Below are 20,267 nucleotides of genomic sequence, written 5' to 3'. Positions count from 1 at the left end.
TTAGAACAAACCCCTCTATTTATTGAATTAAGAGAATGTATCTATCTATCTATCCTAACCATTTTGAATATACAGACACAAAATGGTCATTCATCTGTATTGCCTTTTTTTGTTTAGTTCCGTCATTTAAATATTATAGGTGTGTGAACTCAGCAAAATAGAGTCTTCTTTAGATCTTCTGTCAACAGGTGTACATTCTGGGTTCTCTAATTTGGACATAGTTCTTCATAAGTCAAAATGAACTTTTACAGTGTTTAGTTTATTTTGGTTCCCAGAGTATGTATTTGTAAACAAGTAGGTCAGCCTGCTTTCCCAGTCAGGGAAATCCCTGGATTCTGCATTCACTGATGAAGAACAATGGACTTGGTAAAAATCTTTCTGGGTTCCTTTCCTTTCAAAAGCTGAAACTGTTCTTTACTGTCTCCCAAAATAAGCTTTGTAGGGCCTGTCTTAAGCAGAAATCCTGTTTAATTTAGGGTTTTTTTCTTTTTAATTCCTGAGTAGACACTTTTAGAATTTTTTTTCTTTCTATGTGTAATCAAAATGCCTATACTTTATTGTATCTAGCTCTTTTTAATTAATATTTTCCTGACTGTTTAGCCTTCCTTTAGACATTTTTTACCAAGTGTGGCTTTGGTGACTGGCAGGATCTACCTAGTCCTTCAGCCTTTGGTTGTGAAGAACAAGAGAGCTGATTTCAGATCCCTTTTTTAGTTTGAACAGGTTGTGTGCTTTTCAAAAGACAGTTCAGCTTTTCTTTCCATAGTTACCACATCTGTAAAAAGAAATAATGACGTTGTCTGCTTCTTCGACTTGCTTTGTGGGGTTATGTGGAAGCCCGTGGAGCATCTGGTAGATAGCAGAGACTCAGAAGTATCACAGAGCAGAACAAAGCTGGTATCTTGAAATTGGTTTCTACTTCCTGTCCTCCAAATTGGGCGTCTAGTCTTTGCTTGTAGTGTTTCTAAAAATGATGCAGGAAGGTTTCACATTGTGTTCCACATCATTGAGCGCAGTTTCCCATACTACCATACAGTGCAGTGTGCTGTACTCTGCTACAGACCTTCCTCCGTTGCCACACCATAATGTGGCAGCCTTCCTCACTGTCTCTGAGCTCATGCTGTCTGATTCCTTTGTTTGACACCAGGCTTTGCATAGGCTGTACATTATTGTGGTGTTTCTCTTGGTACCCTTCTTTTTCTTCCACTTTGGCTCTTTCTCCAGTCCCCAGTACTTCTTGAGTTTTTCCCCCTTTATCTCTTTTTCTTCCCTTTCTTTTTTCATTTCTAGTCTTTACTTTTTAAAAAACTATTCACAATGAGAACCTCTAGCTGCACAAAATATGTGGTACTATCCTTCCTGGGCTTACATTCATGAGTCAGGTTTCCATTGCTATAATAAAATAGCTGAGATAGTTAGTTTATAGGCAAAAAAAAGGTTATTTTATTTGCAGTTTGGAGCTTCCAGTCTATGATCATTGGTTCTAGTGTTGTGGGCGGATGGTGAGACCGTATAGCAGGAACATAGTATTCACCAAAACTTCTGTTTTCCTTAATGCAACCACATCAGCAGAGTTCTTATAATACTTCCAAACATTTTATAGTAGATTTCCTTTAGTCTTTATTAATCATTTCCTCTGTGTTTGTAGTACATGATTTTAAAATATTTTTTGTTGATATTAATGTCTAATAATTAGCAAGTGGTCCAGGAACTTAGGTACTATACCAAGCATTTCTGACACAGGCATAATAACATTCAGTAATTCTATAGAAAGCCTTTGTTTTAATCTTCAATATTTAACAGGGAAAAGGGGAGCTATAAAATAATTTAAAATAATGGCAATAAGAGGGGCTGGGGTTGGGCTCAGTCATAGAGTGCTTGCTTAGCATACACAAGGCCTAGTCAGTCTCCAGTGCCACTAAAAATCATCACAGAGACGCAACCAGCTATATTTGTTGTCTGCCGAAAGACTTGATATTTAACTGGTAAATACCAAACCCAGAACCCTGAAAATTTCTGAATACTGTAGAAAATTCTTAGAACATCTCAGTCTGGCAATTTGGTTAAGCAAATAAATAATCTTGTTCTCAGCAGGTCTAAGATTTGGTGCTGTCTAGCATGCTGTTGTCAAGCCAAAGAACATTTCAGTCCTCCAGAACCTCAGTGGCCACCCATCAATGGGGAAGATGGGCCACAAATAGAGGGTCTTTGTTTCCATTCATCACAGTGGATACAAGCAGTCTGTTCTCCAGCTGGTCAGCTGCCACCTACACACTATAGGCTTATTGAAATTCATCTTTTTGATAGATCTTCCTTAGCAACATTATTATCTCTCTAAGTAGAACTGTACCAAGGTGCTGAAAATACTTGTCTCAGTTACTCTTCTCTCTTTTCTGGGACAAATACCCAACACTCAAAATGAAGGACGGAAAGGTTTATTTAGCTCACAGTTGCTGGAGGTTTCAGTCCATACTCAGCTGGCTCCAAGGCAGAGTGGAACATGGCTGAGGACAGTAGTTCATGGTGGCGGAAGGCAGCAAAAGCAAAAGGGAGGAGTAGCAGCAGCAATGACTACAGATAGTAAATCTATCTGTCTCACTTATGTTACATTCAGGCTGTCCACCCCAGACTGGGTATAGCACTTATACCCCCAACCCTAGCAGTACTCAGACCCATAATCCCAGTCTTGGACCATGAATTAATCACAAACTATAGAACTGCGCCTCAATGACTGCATGAGGCTTTGGGGAGACAAATATACACAGATCATAATAGTACTATTAGATACTTTTTAAAAAAACATTAAAATTTAGGAGTAGTGAATAAAATCATTTCATTACATGGAGATTCATTAAATGCTTAATCCAGCTGGACTCCTACCCTATGGTAGGTTGTTAATCTCACTAAATGCCTGTCATCCCTGGAAAACCTATCATGTGCCATGTGCTTTATGTTTGTTACCTCAAATATAATAAACACCTTGTGAAGTAGATTTTTTGTTGTTGTTGCTGTTGTTTTAGTTATGGTTATTAGCATATTGTACAAATTAATGGGTTTCCTTTTGATACTTTCATGCATACCTATGTTTTGAGCATATCCATCCCCCTATTGCTATCTCTTCCCTTCTTCTTATCATCTGGCCTCTTCTCTAGTTGTCTCCCTTCAATGACAGCAGAGGAAACTGAGTCACGAGAGGTTTAATGAACTGCTCAGTGTTACAGAACTAATAAACAGCAGGTCATGCTTAAGGTCCTTCTTGGGTCTAAAGGATACTTTCTTCTAGTCTCCTGTGATTAGAGGCTGTTTCTCAATATTTTGAGAACAAATTTGGATCCAAAACAAAAATAATTGGGGGGTGGTGCTGATGTCTTCATCATTAGCCTGGAATTGGGTGTCTACCTGAGCCAAGACCTTGGATAGCCTGTACCATGATCAGGATGTGGATGCTGAGTGAGAGCTTCAAGTTTAGAGAGGACACACTTACCTTGTCATGTATTGTCTCCTGCAAAAGCTCTTAAAGCCTGGGGCCAAAGGTAAGAGCCAGACCTTGATGCTGGTCTTGGGGTGAAGAGAGGCTTTTGGGATTGTGTTCAGGGTGCTCCCGATGGATCAGACAGGTACAGAGAACGTGGCCGGAAAGCTTTCAGTCATGGTTTGTGTCAAAATGTGCGCTCTCCGGCTGCTTTTCCCTGGCTGTTCCTCACACTGGATTCTGAGTCCTGCATGCAGAGTTTTGAGGAAGTGATTCCTCTGTATGCAAACAAAATGCCATTTGTTTGCAGGGGCTGCACAAAAGGCTTAATGATAAATTTGTTCTTAGTTGTAATAGCAAATACCTACAATGATAAATCAGGATGCATAGAGGGGAAACTTACTTCCGTTTACATGACATCTGCCACTGTGGAATAGATGCCACCTCCTCTTCAGTGTGTTTACCAAGTTTCTTCATCCCTGGTGTACACTGGGCTCATAGAACCAGAGAGTGGTTTCACAAGAGTGAGATAGGCAAGGAGCTTGGGTGGCTCTGAATCAGCTTCCCCTTTTCTTTCATCTCGTCTGCTGTGGTTCAAGTGTGGGTGGGTCACTGTAGCTATCGGGCTTAACAACACAAGCCTCGTTGCTAACCCTTAAGGTATTGTGAATTTTATTTTTCAATACTACAATCTGATTTTAGACCAGGGACTTTTGAATTAGAATAATAGATATTGAATTAGAACAAGATAAATGTACCCAACTTAGGGGTACACCTCTGGGAAAGGGGGCCTGACAATCAGGTGGCTCTTCACTACCTGACCCAAATCAAAAAATTAGTTTTGTTTGTTCAGTGGTCTCTATTGTGTTCCTGGCTCATAAATTGCATGCCTTGACTGCAGTCAGATTTTATTAATCTCAGGAGACCTTCACCAGTTTCTTGTGTTGTTCCACCACATACACAAAGCATTCCCATAATTAATGATTTCTTTAGCATCAGTATAGTGACTTTAATTTTCTGCTACTTGTTTGCCTTTCTGTTTTGCACACTTTTACAAAACATGAAAGGAGGCTGGATCTGCCTTGGATTATAGGTGAATATTTAGTGAGTGGGATATGTGGGTAACAGCTGGTTGGTCGTGCGACTTCCTGTTGATCCAAGTAATACCCCGTCATCTCATTAGACTGAATCTCACTTTTACCCAAAGATTACTCTGTTTAGGAATCAGTTTTCATGATCTAGATTTGTAGTAGCTGCTCTTATTCATAAATTCTCCTTCTGGGTTAAGATCAGTATCTATGATTCCTTTTATCAGTCACCACAGAATTGCATTAAATGACAGATCCTTTGGGAGCTGAAGTGAGAAAGTCCTTTTTTCTCTTAAAACAACTGCAGGTGAGTCAGTTATCAAGATTTCAAATTGGACCTGGCTTTTAAGTGCAGTGAAGTGCAGATTTATTTCAAGCACTCATATATCGATGGAATTATCAGGAAAACTTGATGAGGGAATTTGTTTTTAGCTTTCTATTTCTAGTTTAAGTGCCAGTAGTTACACTGAGAAGTGTTGTACCAAATGCTGCTTTTGGGACCTCCTCTGCCTCTTTTGTGTTGGGCCTGTGGAGTACTTTGAGATGCTCCGAATAAGGTACACAGTGTAAGTGTGGAAAGGTAACAATGTCAGTGACGCTTCTGTTTTCGCAGCTGAGGACATACTAAAGATCAGGTTTGGCTGAGATTCAAGGCATTACTTGATGAGGCTGTGAGCCCCCTAGAGGGGGACCGTGACAAGGTGAACAGTTCGTAACAATAATAGTATAAAATAATAGTATTATAATATATCCTGTACATGTAAAATATATTATAAAGGATATAATTTCTCTGGCATCCTATTTTTCAGTTTATGTCTGATAGTGTGCTAAATAAAGTTAGGCTTTTAGAACCCGCAAACCAAATTAAGACGCAAGAATACTCTGAATGTGGTGGTAAATGAAAATCAACCAACTTGACAAAGTTGTATATGGAGATTGTGTGACCATGAGAATGTGAAAACTCAGGGGGTGTGTGTGTCACACATCGCTTTTGTGGATCCTTTTTGGAAACAGCATTGAAAGTGAGTGAGAGTGTAAAGTTCTATAGCCAAGCCAAGCAAGTTTAGCTGCTTGCTCTACCACTTCCTACCCTAGAGCACTGGAAGGACCATGCGTAACGGTCTATGTTTCGACTCTGCAGTGGGAATGGGATTATCCCATATATCATACGATTTTTCAAGAGTACACATTATTATATATAAAACATATATGGCTTGACCCCAGCTACCAGCTAAGTATTGGCTATAATTCCAACATTAGTCAATGTTGCAAAACCTCAAAATGAGAAGATTGCATATACTGAACTCCCCAGAAAGTCATATTCATTTCATTCCTTTGAAAACCTGTAGACAACTACCCAGGTTTTGAAGGCATTTAGTACTGTAATTGTTTTGGTGTATAGTATTATTGAAGGGTAATTGTTAATGATTCCAGGAACCAATTTGAGGGGCATGTGGCATAACTCCATGTGGCTTATTATGCTGGTGAAGAGCAAGGTCAGCATGAGAAATAGGTACATTTTTTTTTTCTCTGAATCTACTAGAGTTTTGACCTCTTGATTGTTATTTGTTGTAAAGCTTTTGTGGGTCAGTCTTTCTATTCTTGAAGATGATGTTGTCTGAGACCAGTACAGGTGGGCTCCAAAATAGTGGGCAGAGGGGGACATTTAGAGTGTCTGTTGTGAGTGTGACAGTCACATAAAAGAGGACTCAGCCTTTCTTCTCTGCTTCACTCTAACTATGGCTACCAGAAGGCTCCATTACCAAATCTTTACTAGTTTGATTCAGTCTTCACCACTCCATCATCCCTGTAAGTGTAAATACAAATAAGAAGCAAGATGAAAACCAGAAGTCCTCTCAGGATACTGTTAATAACTACACCAAAATGTCCCCAAAATCAACCGAGATCTGTTTCCTGAGCTAATTAGATATGTTCCTACAGATCAAAACACTAGCCGGAGAGATGGCTTAGTAGAGTAAGTGCTTCCCTGGCAAGCGCAAGGGCCTGAGTTCAATCCCTGGTTCCGCAAAAAAAAAAAACCACTAAGTCCAAATCTGTAACTTATCCATTATCTTCCCCATTCTTTTGGTGAAATTCAAGATATTTTTTTACTTAGATCACTTATGAAATTATGCATTATCAAATCTCAGAGTAAAATCATCCAGCCACCTCCTTCCCGTATGTAGTTATGGTTTTCTGATGCTTATTTCTTCCATCTTATCACGAGTATTCCAAGAAGAATTGGTGTCTGCAGCTCAGCATGAAAACAAGTAACTCCTTTCTTCAGGCTGAGTTGAATGCGGGAGATTTACTGGATCTGTCAGAATATAGCCGCCTCAGGTGTAAGACAAATGTCCCCTGTTCTCTTGCTCCATGTAGCACTAAGGTTCCTAGGGAAAAATATCTGTCTCCCAGTGGCCTGACCCCACTGCTGGCTATTTCTGAAGGAATTTTACCCTGGTGATAAGTAACATGAAAATCTTGCTTTTCTTTTCCTTCCTTCCTTTTTTTTTAAAAGGGTAATATTTAAAACATAGAAGTTTTAACTATGTGTTGTTATTTTTAAATTACTAGGTTGATTTAGACATAGTTGTCAAATCCCCACGCACTTTTGAAACCTCTGCTGCTCACTCGTAAAAGAAATAAGATGTGTGTGTTCATTTGGGAGAGTTATACTTTGTCGTGAGTGGCTGGAATGTCTCTCTGGACTCAACTTCTTGTTGCTTTGCCCTTTACCTAAGTAACTATGCTGAGAAAGTAAAAGGTCATGACTGCCGTACCCCTGGCACACCCAGAGCTTATGCACTGAAGCCAGCATTCAGTTGCACCTTGGCTCATTCTTTAACTGAATGAGAACCTTTCAATGTGTTGAATGCCCTAAATTAGCATACGAATTCAGGATTAGTTAGCAGAGGACCAAGTTGTGCTGTTTTAGAAGCAAAACCATCCTTTTTTTGTTTGTTTATTTTCCGGGGATCTGTGACATACCTCCCTCACTTTCTTGAGACTTTCATGCTGCTTTACCAGCATCTAAAACTGGTTCCTGCTAGGCACGGTGGCACGTACCTGTAATCCCAGTATCCCAGAGGCTGAAGCCCAGAGGATAGCTGTGATTTTGAGGCAAGCCTGGAATAATAGGAAGGCCCTGTTTCAAAAGGCAAAAATAAAAAGATATAGCAAAATTGGTTCCTGTTAAGTGTGGTGTGCAAATGAAACAAAATAATTGTTTTCATTCTCATATTTTTAAAGTTCAAGTAATTGGAGTATACTTTGCTGAATAAAACTTCTTTATTTAATGCAGCCTTACAAAATAATGTAGTTCTAAGCTTCTACCCTTTGGAAATAGGAGAATTCTTCATTTTTAGTTTGAGAGCACAACAAAAAGATATCAGAACTCAACAGTTCTTTGATTTTCCTATTTTCTTCATATCCAAGCTACCAAATAAATGCAGGCTCCTACTTTTTAGCTCAATGTTACATTAAATGCTGTTTCTGAAAAGCACATTGTACTCCAAACGCTAGGTTAAGTAATGGCATTACTTTGATCCAATCAGCATAACAAAATATATATTAGTATCTGCCTTTTAAGTGATTAAATTAAAACTTTGAGAGGTTAATTTTATGTAGAAAATGAGGCACCAAGATCTGATCAGTGCCCTCTTCGTAGGAGGCCACCCTCTGAATCACGTATATTAAAAACTGTAAAGTAAAGCAATGTTTGAGCTTCATCATTAAAAATTACCAATAGTACTATAAGTTTCCCTTCCCTTTTAATCCACACATGAGCAAATATGACAGGAAGTAATTTTTTCTTCTTTCCATAATATTCTAAACCACCATTGCAAAAATCTTCTAAAATAAAGACGATGGAGAAGAATCAGAAAAATGAGTAGAAGCTACAGCAGGGTCTGGGCTGTGGGGCAATCGGCATGGGAGGGCAGGCCTTTGGGAAGTTCGTTCTGCTTAAACCAAGTATTGGGTGAAAGGACCACAGCTGAAACTGTCACCAAAGGAGGCATTATGCTTCCAGAAAAATCTCAATGCAGAAGTACTTGCGGGCAGCTGTGGTAGCTGTGGAGTCCAGCACTAAGGGAAAAGGCTGAGAGATGCAACCAGTTAGTGTGAAAGCTGGACATACCAGTCTTCTTCTGTATGTGGAGGCACCAAAGTAGTTCTACTTGACAGGATAAGTTCTTATTTAGGAATGGTAACTATCTTGGAGAATATGTAGTGTGAAGTAAATCACTGTTGAAATGACATCACATAATGCTGCTCATTCCTCTGAAGTTCTGCAATCTTTCTTTATGTAAATAATTTCCATGTCTTTTTTTTTTAATAATACATTGATGATATCTAAACTCAAATATCTAAACTACAAGAGAACATGGTAGTTACCGTAATCCTTAGAGTAAAAGATGGGCACATCTCAAAGTTCAAGTGGAAATGAAATAGCTGCCCTGTTGAGAGATACACACACGTGCTGAATCGAATATCTTCTCGTACCAACATATTCCTTGAAAGAAGACAGGAGTCTGTTCATGTGCTGGATTTACTTTCTATGTATTTATGATCACCATCGCATTTCGCTGGTGCGTGTACTTCCAGTGCCATAGTGGTTGTCAGGCTAAGGGCTGTAAGAACTCGCTGTCCAGTAATGTAGTGTAACGATTATTTAGGAATGGTGACTATCACCATTTGGTCTTAGGAGACCCAACATGGGTTCTGTATCTTGATGTCTTCCTTGAAAAGCACTGAACATGGGGACCTGATTTAAGATTTTTCCATACCCTATATAATATGTGCGTGTGTGTGTGTGTGTGCGCGTGAGTGCACGCGCACAGAAGATTAAACATTGCTAAGTTCTTTGCAAGTTGAATGTCTAGCTATATATGATTGGGCAAAGAATGTTCCAGCAGCCTTCCATCTTGACTTCAGCTTATATAAACTTCCCATAATGATATAAACTTCACACAGAAAACTGTGATGCCATATTGGACAGCCATTTTGTTGAGGAAAATGAAAACCCTCACCCTCTTAAAAACAAAGTTATGCTGCCTTTGATCCTATTATTTCTTCAGTTCAAGGTTACATTTTCTGCCTCCCACAGACTAATGTCACTTCTCCATGTTGAGAACAAGAGCGGCATTTGGCATTTGGTTATCCCAAACCCAAATCTCTGACCCTTTGTTTTTAGTACTTTGCCATTTTGCTTTTGCTTTTTTAATTTGCTTGTGACTCTCTGCTGCCCCCATCTTTTTTTTTTTTTTTTGGTACAATGATTCTTACCTTGTCTTTCCCCAGTCCGTTTCTGACCTGGAGAGACGTACAGCATGTTATTGTCAGGACTTCCCGTGCGGGACATTTGAACGCTAATGACTGGAAAACCAATGCTGCTGGTTTTAAGGGTGAGAACTTCTTTCATATTCTGTCACAGGCAAAATATTTTTATTTTTCTCCCATTTTATGGAGAGCAAGAAATAGAACCCCCCTCAAACAAAACTTAAAATTTTGTGCTCACAGTTGAAGAGCTTACTCTTTTAGAAAATAAAAGGCAATTGATATTTTTTAAATTAAAACTAACATATAAGGCAAATTTTCTTGGCTTTCCAGACCACACGTCAAGTTTTTAAAAGATCAGCCAACTCCCAAGTATAGTCGGCCTATGGGACGAATAGTTTACTCTTCGCTGTCCTTAATTATCTGAGTGGTATCTATAAAAATGTATTTTAAACTTCCTCACCTTCTGTACTGATCACTTTGCTTAAATAATAACTGATATATATTATACTATAGCACTGTTAGGCCATGCATTCTCTAAATCAACTTCTATAAACAGAAAAACAGGCTTACTTCAAAGAGATATGTCTTTATATAAACTGCAAGTACTTACGAAGCTTTGTAATGTATGCTCCTTATGCAGTAATGCATAGCACAGAAAAAAATGCAAAATACTTTTCCCAAGGCTGATGCAGATTATATTTCCCTCCAGTGGTCTTTTTAACAGTAGCCATTTTGTTTATTGGCATAGATAATATATGTTGTAATAAAAGAAAATAATTATATGAAGCAGATATGTGAAAGGTTATTATATTTATTCAAGTTGCATATGGCTTAAATTATAACAAACATTACTGTTTATCATATCTATCAACTTAAGCTTACTCCCAAATAATTTTAGTATCATATAATTTTATAATATATATTTGAATATCATATCAATCATTTATATGTCTATATATTTATATTTCCCTCTAAATGAAAAACAGTGTTTCATAGCACAAGGAATATCTACTTATAATTTGTTAGTCTGGACCTCAGGCCATCAAGAGTATGCTGAATAATCCTGAACAAGTTATTTAAATTCTGAGGACCCTACTGTCCAAACTTAAATATTTGAGAAGCTGAATATTATCTATATTTTTTTGTCTTATATATGATCTTAATGTATAATGGAATGTATATTTTGAAAATTATTTGCAAGTAATTTATTATTGACCCATCCTTGCCCAGAACTGGTAAATATCTCAGACAACCAGCACTGCATAAATAACATCTTCACCCAAGTCTTCACATCACTTTTAGAAAAAGAACAGTATTCCTCTACTTCTGTTTCTTATCAAGCACTTCTTCCATGCCTATAAACTGTACAATATAGCAGAGTGTAAGGAATTGTAACCTAAAACATTGTGAATACTTGTTGAGATCTCAAGCCTGAATCAAGATACTCAACCTCAAAATTGCAATTATATGGGAAACATCAAACTTTCTTGAAGTTTGAGTTGTTCTGGAAAATCCAGAGTGTAACTTTCCATACACGTATGTCATGGGCATGACGTTCTGCGTGCTCCCAGCAACCCTGTATAAATCCCCAAGGCTGTTGGGGGAACAGCAGGCCACCACGTGACTTGGGCTGCCTCAAGTTAAAGCGAACTTCTCAGTGGAGGGTTCATAGACTGAGCACATTGACCTCCACGGAGCTGCGGAATCGACTGTAGCCCAAATAAGGGTCTTAGTTTTACTTACTCCTTTTTGGCAACTTCAAAAGAGCAAATGGTTCTAATAAAACGTGCAGCCCTTTTGAAAACCTCTGTTGGTTTTGGAGAGGGGAGAAACAGAGGAGCTAGACCAAATCGCGAAACCCAAACCTGTATGCAGAGGGAGGTGTAGGCTGCTTCTGGCAAGGAGGAAACAGGATCTTACTGTTGCACGTGGCAATATTTAGTGTAGTGTTTCCCCCTTACGTGGCTGCCAAGAGTAACAATTAAGGCTTGCCTTTTTATAGATGAATTGCTCTGAGCGGTTTGGCCTCCCTATGGAATTATTTTGTAATTTTGTTGATGGCAAGCCCCATATTTCATCTAAACATGATCATAATGAGATGATTTTTTTTAAGTTATTTTCTTCCCTACTCTGAGGATTACTATCCCCTCCCAAGAGTCCCACAAATAAAAGTGATTAGGGTGGAGCCTAGCAGAAGAAGCCACATGCTTAGGGAAAGCAGAGAATGCAGGTCACCATGACTAGAGAAAAATGGGCTGCTTTGTATGAAATATTAACTGGAAGAATAAAAAAAGAGCTAATGTTTAGAAGACGTTCATGCAACCAGAGCTCGGGAGGAGCTCTGTGTTCCTATCAAGTCAGTCGACTTTTGTGGTCCTTGCTCAGCAGGATTCCGTGGGCACACATCTCCCCCTAGACTGGAGGATGTAGTCATTGTCTATAAGCCAAAAGGGTGCCTGCAGCAGCCCCTCCTCCCACCCTCTCCCGTTCACATCACAGAGGTGTGCGGCTTGCCCACAGGTAGACTTCGTCCTTCCTCAGCTGTGTGTGTCGTGGCCGGAAACACAGAAGGGTTTCCCTCTTGCAGCAGTGATGGGCTTCTCGTGGACAGGTTCTTAGGAGAGGAGGATGGCCTCAGCCTTGCATCCTGATGCGGGAGGTCCGGAGAGCTTTCTCCTTCAGTTCCTGTGCTTTCAGAGCAGCCCTCTGTCAGGGACACCGGAGCGGAAGTAGCAGGCCGAAAAGGAAGCCTCAGAGCTGCAGACCACAGTCTGAATGACCATGCTCTTGCTGTTGCGATTTTTAACAATTTTAATTGAACTAAGATTATTCTGTCTTGCTGCTTCAATAATAAAAATAATCTCTTATACTATCATTCAATATCTTTTACTTCAGATTAGTTTCTCAGAATAAGTGTAATCCAATGAATTATACCTGAATATGCAAGTTAGGGTTATATGGGAATGTAGGGACATCAGTGCTTTCCCTTTTTGTCTAAGTATTTGTGTTCAGATTATATGACTGTATACAATTAAACTCTCTTATATCTGGGAACAAGTATGCACATCAGGTAATAAATTAGGACCTTCTGTCATCTTTACTAGGCAAAAGAAGGAAAAAGTCATTGCAAATCACAAATTGACAACTAAGTGGGGGTTAACCATGCCCTTCGTTCCTCTGCTCCCTGTAAGCCTCCCTGGCCCGCAGCACACTGTTGGAGCCACCCCTCAACCTTCACTCTTTCTTTGACCACCACTACACTACTAGATTTCTTTTTTAAATCTAACTGATAACCCACCTGGAAAATATTTGAAAGTCTAACGTGACTTCTTAGCCTCTGAGGCCTTAACTTAATAACCTTTATTACCTTTAATTGCCAACTCTTTGTTTCCACTGGTAGGGCTGGTAATTTTAAGATGTTTAACATATATTTAATACCTCCCTCTGTTGCTTTCAGTTTGTAACACCTATTCAAAAGAAGTGTAGGTGCTGAAGCCTCTGAGCATGCTGTGCATTGAACCAAAATGAAAGATTTTTATTTTATTTTATTTTATTTTATTTTATTTTATTTTATTTTTAGTATATGAAGTGATTTCTAATGTCTTCCTGTTTGAAAGGGTAAAGTTTCATTTGATTGCATTATTTTGCTGTTCAAATAATATTCCAACTTAGCTGGTCAGTATGGGGGCACTCTAATGGTAGCTGTGAATAAAGGTATATAATACACCTTTACTGGTAATCTCTACATCATGTTATTCGTGAAAGATCACAATGAAATGTTATTCATGTGTCAATGTCACAGGTGGGATTGGAATCGTGTTTCACTCTAGGCTGAATCCATTTGCCAAAAAGAAAATGCAGAAGTTAGTATTTACAATAACCATGGCAAGTGAATACATTTCATTTTACCTAATAAAATTTGCTCTTTGAAATGCCACCTAGTTTTTCTAAGAATCTTTTTTCTGTACTCGTGAATGCATATTCACTTCATACTTACTAACTCAAAACCTTTCATCTTCATATTTATTGATCATTGCTTATGTGTGCCTATCTGCTAGCTCATCTACGTATAATTTAAAGATTTTACCATTATTCATTTGTCTGGTAGATTACTTACCTAAGCATCTACATGAGGATACAGAAACCCTGACATCAAATCCTGTTTAATTATTGCTGAATCTAAAGATGCACATCCACAATGTTCCCTCAGACTGTTTAATCCATGCCTACAAAATATTTAAGATTAAAATATTTTCTAAAAAAATTAAAGGTCTTGTTCTCTCCCTGTTAATCTTTCTCTGAATGGTAGCATTAGACTTGTCAGACTTTGGAAATTGCCACTTTGTTTTGATCTTGTGTCCCTGTAAATTTTAAATACACATGTAGTAGCTTCACCCTAGAATCCATCCCCAGGGCTGGGCTGCATCGCAGGAATACTGGACTTGCCTAGTGCACAAGGCCCTGGCTTCCATTCCCACCAAGACAAACAATAAATGAATAAAAGACAGTGCCAATAATAATCATCCATCCTGCAAATAGAGTTAAAACGGTGGTTTTGCTACTTGCTTTTTGTCACTATTACCAGATTTAATCATTGTTGAATAAAATTATGTTTGGAATAGTTTTGTGGTTTTAGTGCAATCTAAAGAACCTGGCTGCGTCAGCCAGGTGTGGTGGTGTGCACCTCTACTCCCTGGACTCGGAGGCTAAGCCAGTAGGGAGGAGGAGTTGAAGACCAGTCCAGTTTTATAGCGAGTTCCTGGCCTGAGCAACATAGTGGGCCTGTCTGGGGAGAGGGGAATCCTATTGGTATTCTCTGCAGGCTTTGAGGAAACCTGTTGAGTATCTTGTGCCTTGGTGTTTGCCAAATGTCTTTAATTAATACCAAACATAATGTGAAAGACTGAGTTAAGTGAAAAGTACCTTGGAAGTAGAAATAGCATGAAAAGAGTCTCAAAACTATGTTTTCATGTGTACATATTTGCTACACCTTAACATAAGAATAAAGGTATTGTACAATGTTATGAATAAGAATGTAGTTTGAAAGTTGAAAATTAGGCTGGGTGTGGTGGTGGACACCTGTAATCCCAGCCCTTGGGAGGCTGAGGCTGAAGGATTGCTGCAAATTGCGGGCCAGCCTGGGCTGCAAAGTAAGCTTAAGGTCATTCTGAGCTGCCTAGTGAAACCCAGTCTCAAAAAGAAAAAAAAAAAAAAGGAGTTGAAAATTAACTGAATGACTTCAAATGGGCTAGAAAAATACACTCAGAACTTTAGGACAAAATTATCAATCATCTCTCTGCCAGCACTTTTGTGCCATTATCTATAACAAAAATAACAAAATTTTGTTGTGTAATGTTTTGGTGCAGCTTTGAAGTCAGTCTACTTAGTCCTTAAGGTAGCAATCACTTGCTTCAGTATAGGAACTAGCAGTAGAAAGCTGAACTACAGCGTGTCAAGCCACCCCCTGCTAACTCCGTGTTAATATGCCACTCGAAGTGTGAGCATAAGCTCTGATTTTTTATTATTATTAACAACAAAAGCTTCTACATTTTAGAGAAATCTAGTGTCTAGGGGAACCTCCTGAGGAAATCTGAGTCACTAATTTTAATAAGCCTGGACTGAGCTCAGTGATTTTTAAAGCTTCTCAAGTTCATCATGGTGGCCATCCTTATAATATTACCAAATCTTGATATTTTGTGGTAACCGTTGTTTAAAGGGCAAAGTTAAAATAACAAGCCTTTAAGTGGTGACAGAGGATGACCAGCCAGAGCCAGGGCTCTTTTGCCTCCCATGTGTGTCATGACTATAAAGTATTGAAATGGATTTCTGTGAACCACTGTTCATTATCTTCTGAATCCAGTTCCAAAATAAGATTTCTAGGATTGAAGCCGAGACCCAACCTTATCAGAATACACTCACACACGCTCTTTACCAGAAACTACTCTGAAAGTCAATAATCATGTTCTTATTCAAGGCTTCCATGAAGCTCACTCAGCACGGTGGTTCAGATAACGTGAAATGACGTGTTAGTTGCATAAGCAATTAAGCTGTATAGTGGATGATCTTCAGCTATTCTTTGTTAACTTCATGGAAATAAATTTATACAATGAAAAGGACCATTTTAAATACAGAGTTTAGTGCATTTCAACAAGTAGCATCAGGGTGTGGTCCATCCTGGCTGCCGCAGCAAGTTCCTTTGTTCGCCTTCCCTATTCCGCACTAGGCAGCCACTGACCTATTTTCTGTATCTATAGATTAGATTCTGTTTTATAGCCTTTCATAGAAATAGTTATTTGAAATTGTCTTTTTTGCAATCTGCATTTTTTGATACTCTTGTGTCCTAAAGCATAACAAGAGTTTAATCCTTTTTGCTGCTAGGTAGTATTCTACTGTATGACTAGACTACAGTTTGTATATTCCATTACCTTTTCATGGGTAAACCATTTTGGGGAGAGATCATAGACAGTGAGCCCAGGGCTTTGCACTGAGCTACAGTTACACTTTTAGCCTTTGTTTTGTTTTGTTTTATTATTGTTTTAAGACAAGATCTCATTAAGATGCCCAAGATGGGTTCAAACTTGTGATCCCCCTGCCCCAGCCTCCCAGATTATGAGGATTACAGGGGGTGCCCATCATCTCCACCCTATGAGTGACTTCCTAGTTTTCAGTTTGGTGTTATTATGAGTAAAACCAATATGAATGGTCATGTGTAAGTGTGGGTGGGCAAGTTGTAATTTTCTTTAAAATTAGACAAAATCAACTTCTGTAATTTGAGCAAAGACCCTGAGGGGTGAGGAAGCAATCCAAATGGCTCACCCAGGTGGACAGCATGTGAAGGAGCCGAAAGGGATTTGTTCCAAGAAAAGCAAGGTGACCAGCGTGGCTAGAGGAAGCAGCAGGGCAAAAGGGTGGCATCGCCATAAGGATGAAGCACCGTTATTGAGTCATAGGAAGCACTTAGGTAAGATTATTTTTCATCTACAAATCAGGCTATTCTGATACAAGATATGTAGCTATAGTCTGTTTGCATTTGTGTGTTATCAAAATTAGCCAGTGGAGATCGACATGCATAGAACTTTCTCCCTTAAAATGGTGTGTGTAGTATAGGAGTGATATCAGCCCAGTCATCGCTTTCAAATCATAGAGTCACTACGTTATAGTCTCCTAACGCTGTAGCAGTTCTAGCTTCATCTTTGTCCATTGTTTTCTCTAATTCACGTTGTTGTTTTCATTGTGTTTTGTAAATGATTTCAGTTACCGATTCTTGATAAATGGTTGACCTCCTAGTTCATGTGTTCTTTTTTTTTTTTTTAAATAAGATTACTTGGATTTCAATGTACAATAAATGGGTTCAGCTGTTTCCAAAATATATTATGTTGACAATTACAAATTCTATTAGTGCCACGTGCACAACACAAATGAAAAGAATAAATATAAGGAGAGGTTGGAAGATGCTGGAAAAGTTTAGGATTACTAATTTTGAGACTCAAAACTTGTCTGAAAGTGCAAAACACAGGAGGTGCGGTGTGATAAGGAAAGCAATTTAAAAGATACTGAGAGCAACACTACTTGAATCCTAGAGTTAGGCATTCTCATTTGATTTGAAATACATTTCAGAGCCACGTAGTGATTCAAGGAGGTGAGTTTGATAACAGTAGTGGTTTCCACACCAGTTGGTTCTCATTGCTAGTCTAATATCAGAGTCTTATCTCCCACATTGCTAGTGCGGCTCTATTAATCCTGTGATATACCCTACAGAATAACATGTGTATAACAAACTGACTTATTGAAATGGGTGCAAATTCTGTCCCAGTGATCACTTTATATTATCTTAGCATGTAACTGTAGGTAGCCATGACATTTAGCAAAGTTTGTCATCTTTTCTTGGCCTCCTGAATGAGAAGAATTAAGAGTTGTGATATATAATCATCTTTGCTAGATTCTTTTATAAGAGAAATACTTTTCCAAGTGGCATTTTAATAAACCCAGGGCAAGAGGTATAGTGATAAGATTGCTTCTTGAAAAATATCAGGCCAGAAATTTTTTCTTTGAGAAGCCTTTGTGAGTCTCCTTTAATGAAGTCCTTTCCTATTGTTGTTGTTCTCGATCTTCACAAAATTGCTTGCCTTCTGCTATCTGGATTTCTTTTTAAATTACAGTTGCAGTCTGTGCCTGCCACATGACCTTGCAAAGATTAAGAAACTGAGTACCACAATTCTGGTTTGCCTCTTGAGTCGTGTAGGCCGCAAGCAGTGACAGAAGCATGGAGAGTTTAGAGGGGCTCTTCTTCTGCAGTCTTCCATTGGTACGATTTTTCTCAGCCATGAAGCCAACTAGGAATTGTCAAAAGTCTTAGGAAGCTGCATTGCTTTTTTGAACTTGCCAGCAGTTACAGCATACATGCTTTCTTAATGCATTGTGTGAGTATAGTTTGTCTGGAAATCATTTGTACCAATTCATGTTACTCTCAGAAGTCTCTTCAGAGCCAAGGCAGACAGTATGTGTCCAGCTTTGTTCCAGTACAATATTTTACAACCCAGCCTAAAATCCTCCCTGAATTCCAGACATGTATCACTAGAGAATCAGAGGCTATAACAAAAAATCATAAGCAATACCTTTGAGCGTTTGTGAGGGCCACCACAGTTGGTTGTACAGTTGTTACTGCAGAAGAGAGAAGACTGCTAGGTAGATTTGAAACTGAAACTCAGTCTAGGAACTACACAGATCCTTGTACTGTACAGTGCAGTGATGAACACCTCTAATTCACACAGGTCCTCCACAGACTATTCTATCCCATGAAACTATTGTGATGCCTCTTAGAATCACTGAAGACACAGGTATCTTTTAAAGGTATCCATCAAAAGATTATGTTATTCATTTTACTCTTCACCCAGTGCTTCCATCTTGACACTCCTAGGACTTAACCTTCCTTAGTAAAATGACCTGGTGTCACCGAAGTTACAGTCCTCTGGCACTACTAGAATTGAACTTATAACTGTTATCACTAAATGTGTTTCCAGCTCTCTACATAAGATTTCTAGAAATATCTCATAAGTGAGATCTCATATCCTTGTATATCCTTGTATGCATTCATTCTTTTTTTGTGATGAAAATGACTGAAGCTACTTGAATTCCAAATGAACTCAGAACCTTGGGCTTGCTAGGCAGGCACTTATGCTGCTGAGTTGTCACTCCAGGGTCCTTGGAAATACTGACAGGTGGGACCTATCAGCACAGAGACTGGAGAAAGGCTTTATTTGAAGCTTTCCATAAGGCTCACCAGGCTGCCTGGTGAAGGTGCTCCCTACTCTCCAGTAGAACGTTAGGCATAAAAGGGAAACTTGGGTTAAAATCAGCAGGAGAAACATTCTTACTGAAACTAGCACACGGACATCATCTGTACCCTGGAGCGATATTCCTAGCATGGACTACAGCACTAGCTGTGCGCCCACCCTAGGGAGCACAGGACTGTCACCTGCTGAATCTACAATGAGCCTGAGCAAAGGGCAATTGTGGGAGACAGCTCCAGACTAGCAAGTGTCCCAAATGCACAAGTGGTAAAAGGGCCTTACAATGGCATCTTTTAAAAACATTGTATTAGTAAGATGATTCTTTTATACAATCCAGAGAGATCTCTGTGTCAGTGCCAGTGTCTTTAATATAAACCAGATCCAAGATTCACAAAAGAATCCTGAAAGTTAATCCCACCCTAGTTCTGTGCATGACTTTCTGAGGCCACTGCATCTAGCAGGGTCAGGTGACATGCCAGGCGATCACTTTGCAGAATCCATCTGGATTACTCAGCTGCAAAATAAATAGATCCAGACTTTTTTCCTCCTCTTAGAGTCCCAATTCAGACTCTTTACACATGTTCACATTTTGCTAGCCTATGGCATTTCAAAGCAATTGAACTTCATCACACACCCTACTAATGGTTTCAACAGATTTCATTTTACAGCACTATACCAGGAAAGACAGTACACCTTGAAGTTTCCAAAGTCAGGCTTATGTGAGTCAGAAAGAAGAGTCCTGTGATCGCTGCTAGATATTAACAAATGAGAAGCTGTACTTTGGGTCTATGTTTTCCTTCCATCTGTGCATCCCTACCTAGTTCTAATAAGATACTGGCCTCACCATGCATGTAAAGTGAAGTATCTCTTCCATAATAATATTTTTGCACTCAAGGAAAATCCCTGATAGAAATGGCCAAAGGAGGCCGGCAAAATAGCTTGGTACTCTGAGCACCTGCCTGGTAAGCTCAAGGACCTGGGTTCAATCCCCAGTACCAAATGCTGTGCTGGCCCATCAGCAAGCCAGCCACTGATATGGAGTATGGTGGTGCATACCTGTTATCCCAACACTGGGGGGACTGAAAACAGGAAGATCACTATGAGTCTGAGCGGTGTACTGAGACCCTGTACCAAATA

The 20,267-nt window shown here is 39.1% G+C and overlaps 1 protein-coding gene across 6 annotated transcripts in view; it reads left to right on the top strand.

Moving 5' to 3' along the window:
• The window catches only part of Pcsk5 (proprotein convertase subtilisin/kexin type 5), a 433,314-nt gene that overhangs the window by 227,580 nt on the left and 185,467 nt on the right, over window positions 1-20,267 (top strand). For all 6 annotated transcript variants that reach the window (XM_023722966.1, XM_023722964.1, XM_023722965.1 and 3 more), the window contains one exon: window positions 9,862-9,965. In XM_023722966.1, the coding sequence (XP_023578734.1) occupies window positions 9,862-9,965 (104 nt within the window). The remainder of the gene's footprint in view (window positions 1-9,861; window positions 9,966-20,267) is intronic.

Source organism: Octodon degus, unplaced genomic scaffold (assembly GCF_000260255.1).
Source record: "Octodon degus isolate 3935 unplaced genomic scaffold, OctDeg1.0 scaffold00095, whole genome shotgun sequence".
Lineage (NCBI taxonomy): Eukaryota > Metazoa > Chordata > Mammalia > Rodentia > Octodontidae > Octodon > Octodon degus.
Note: the sequence above shows the minus strand (reverse complement) of the source record. Positions and strands in the feature narration are given on the sequence as shown.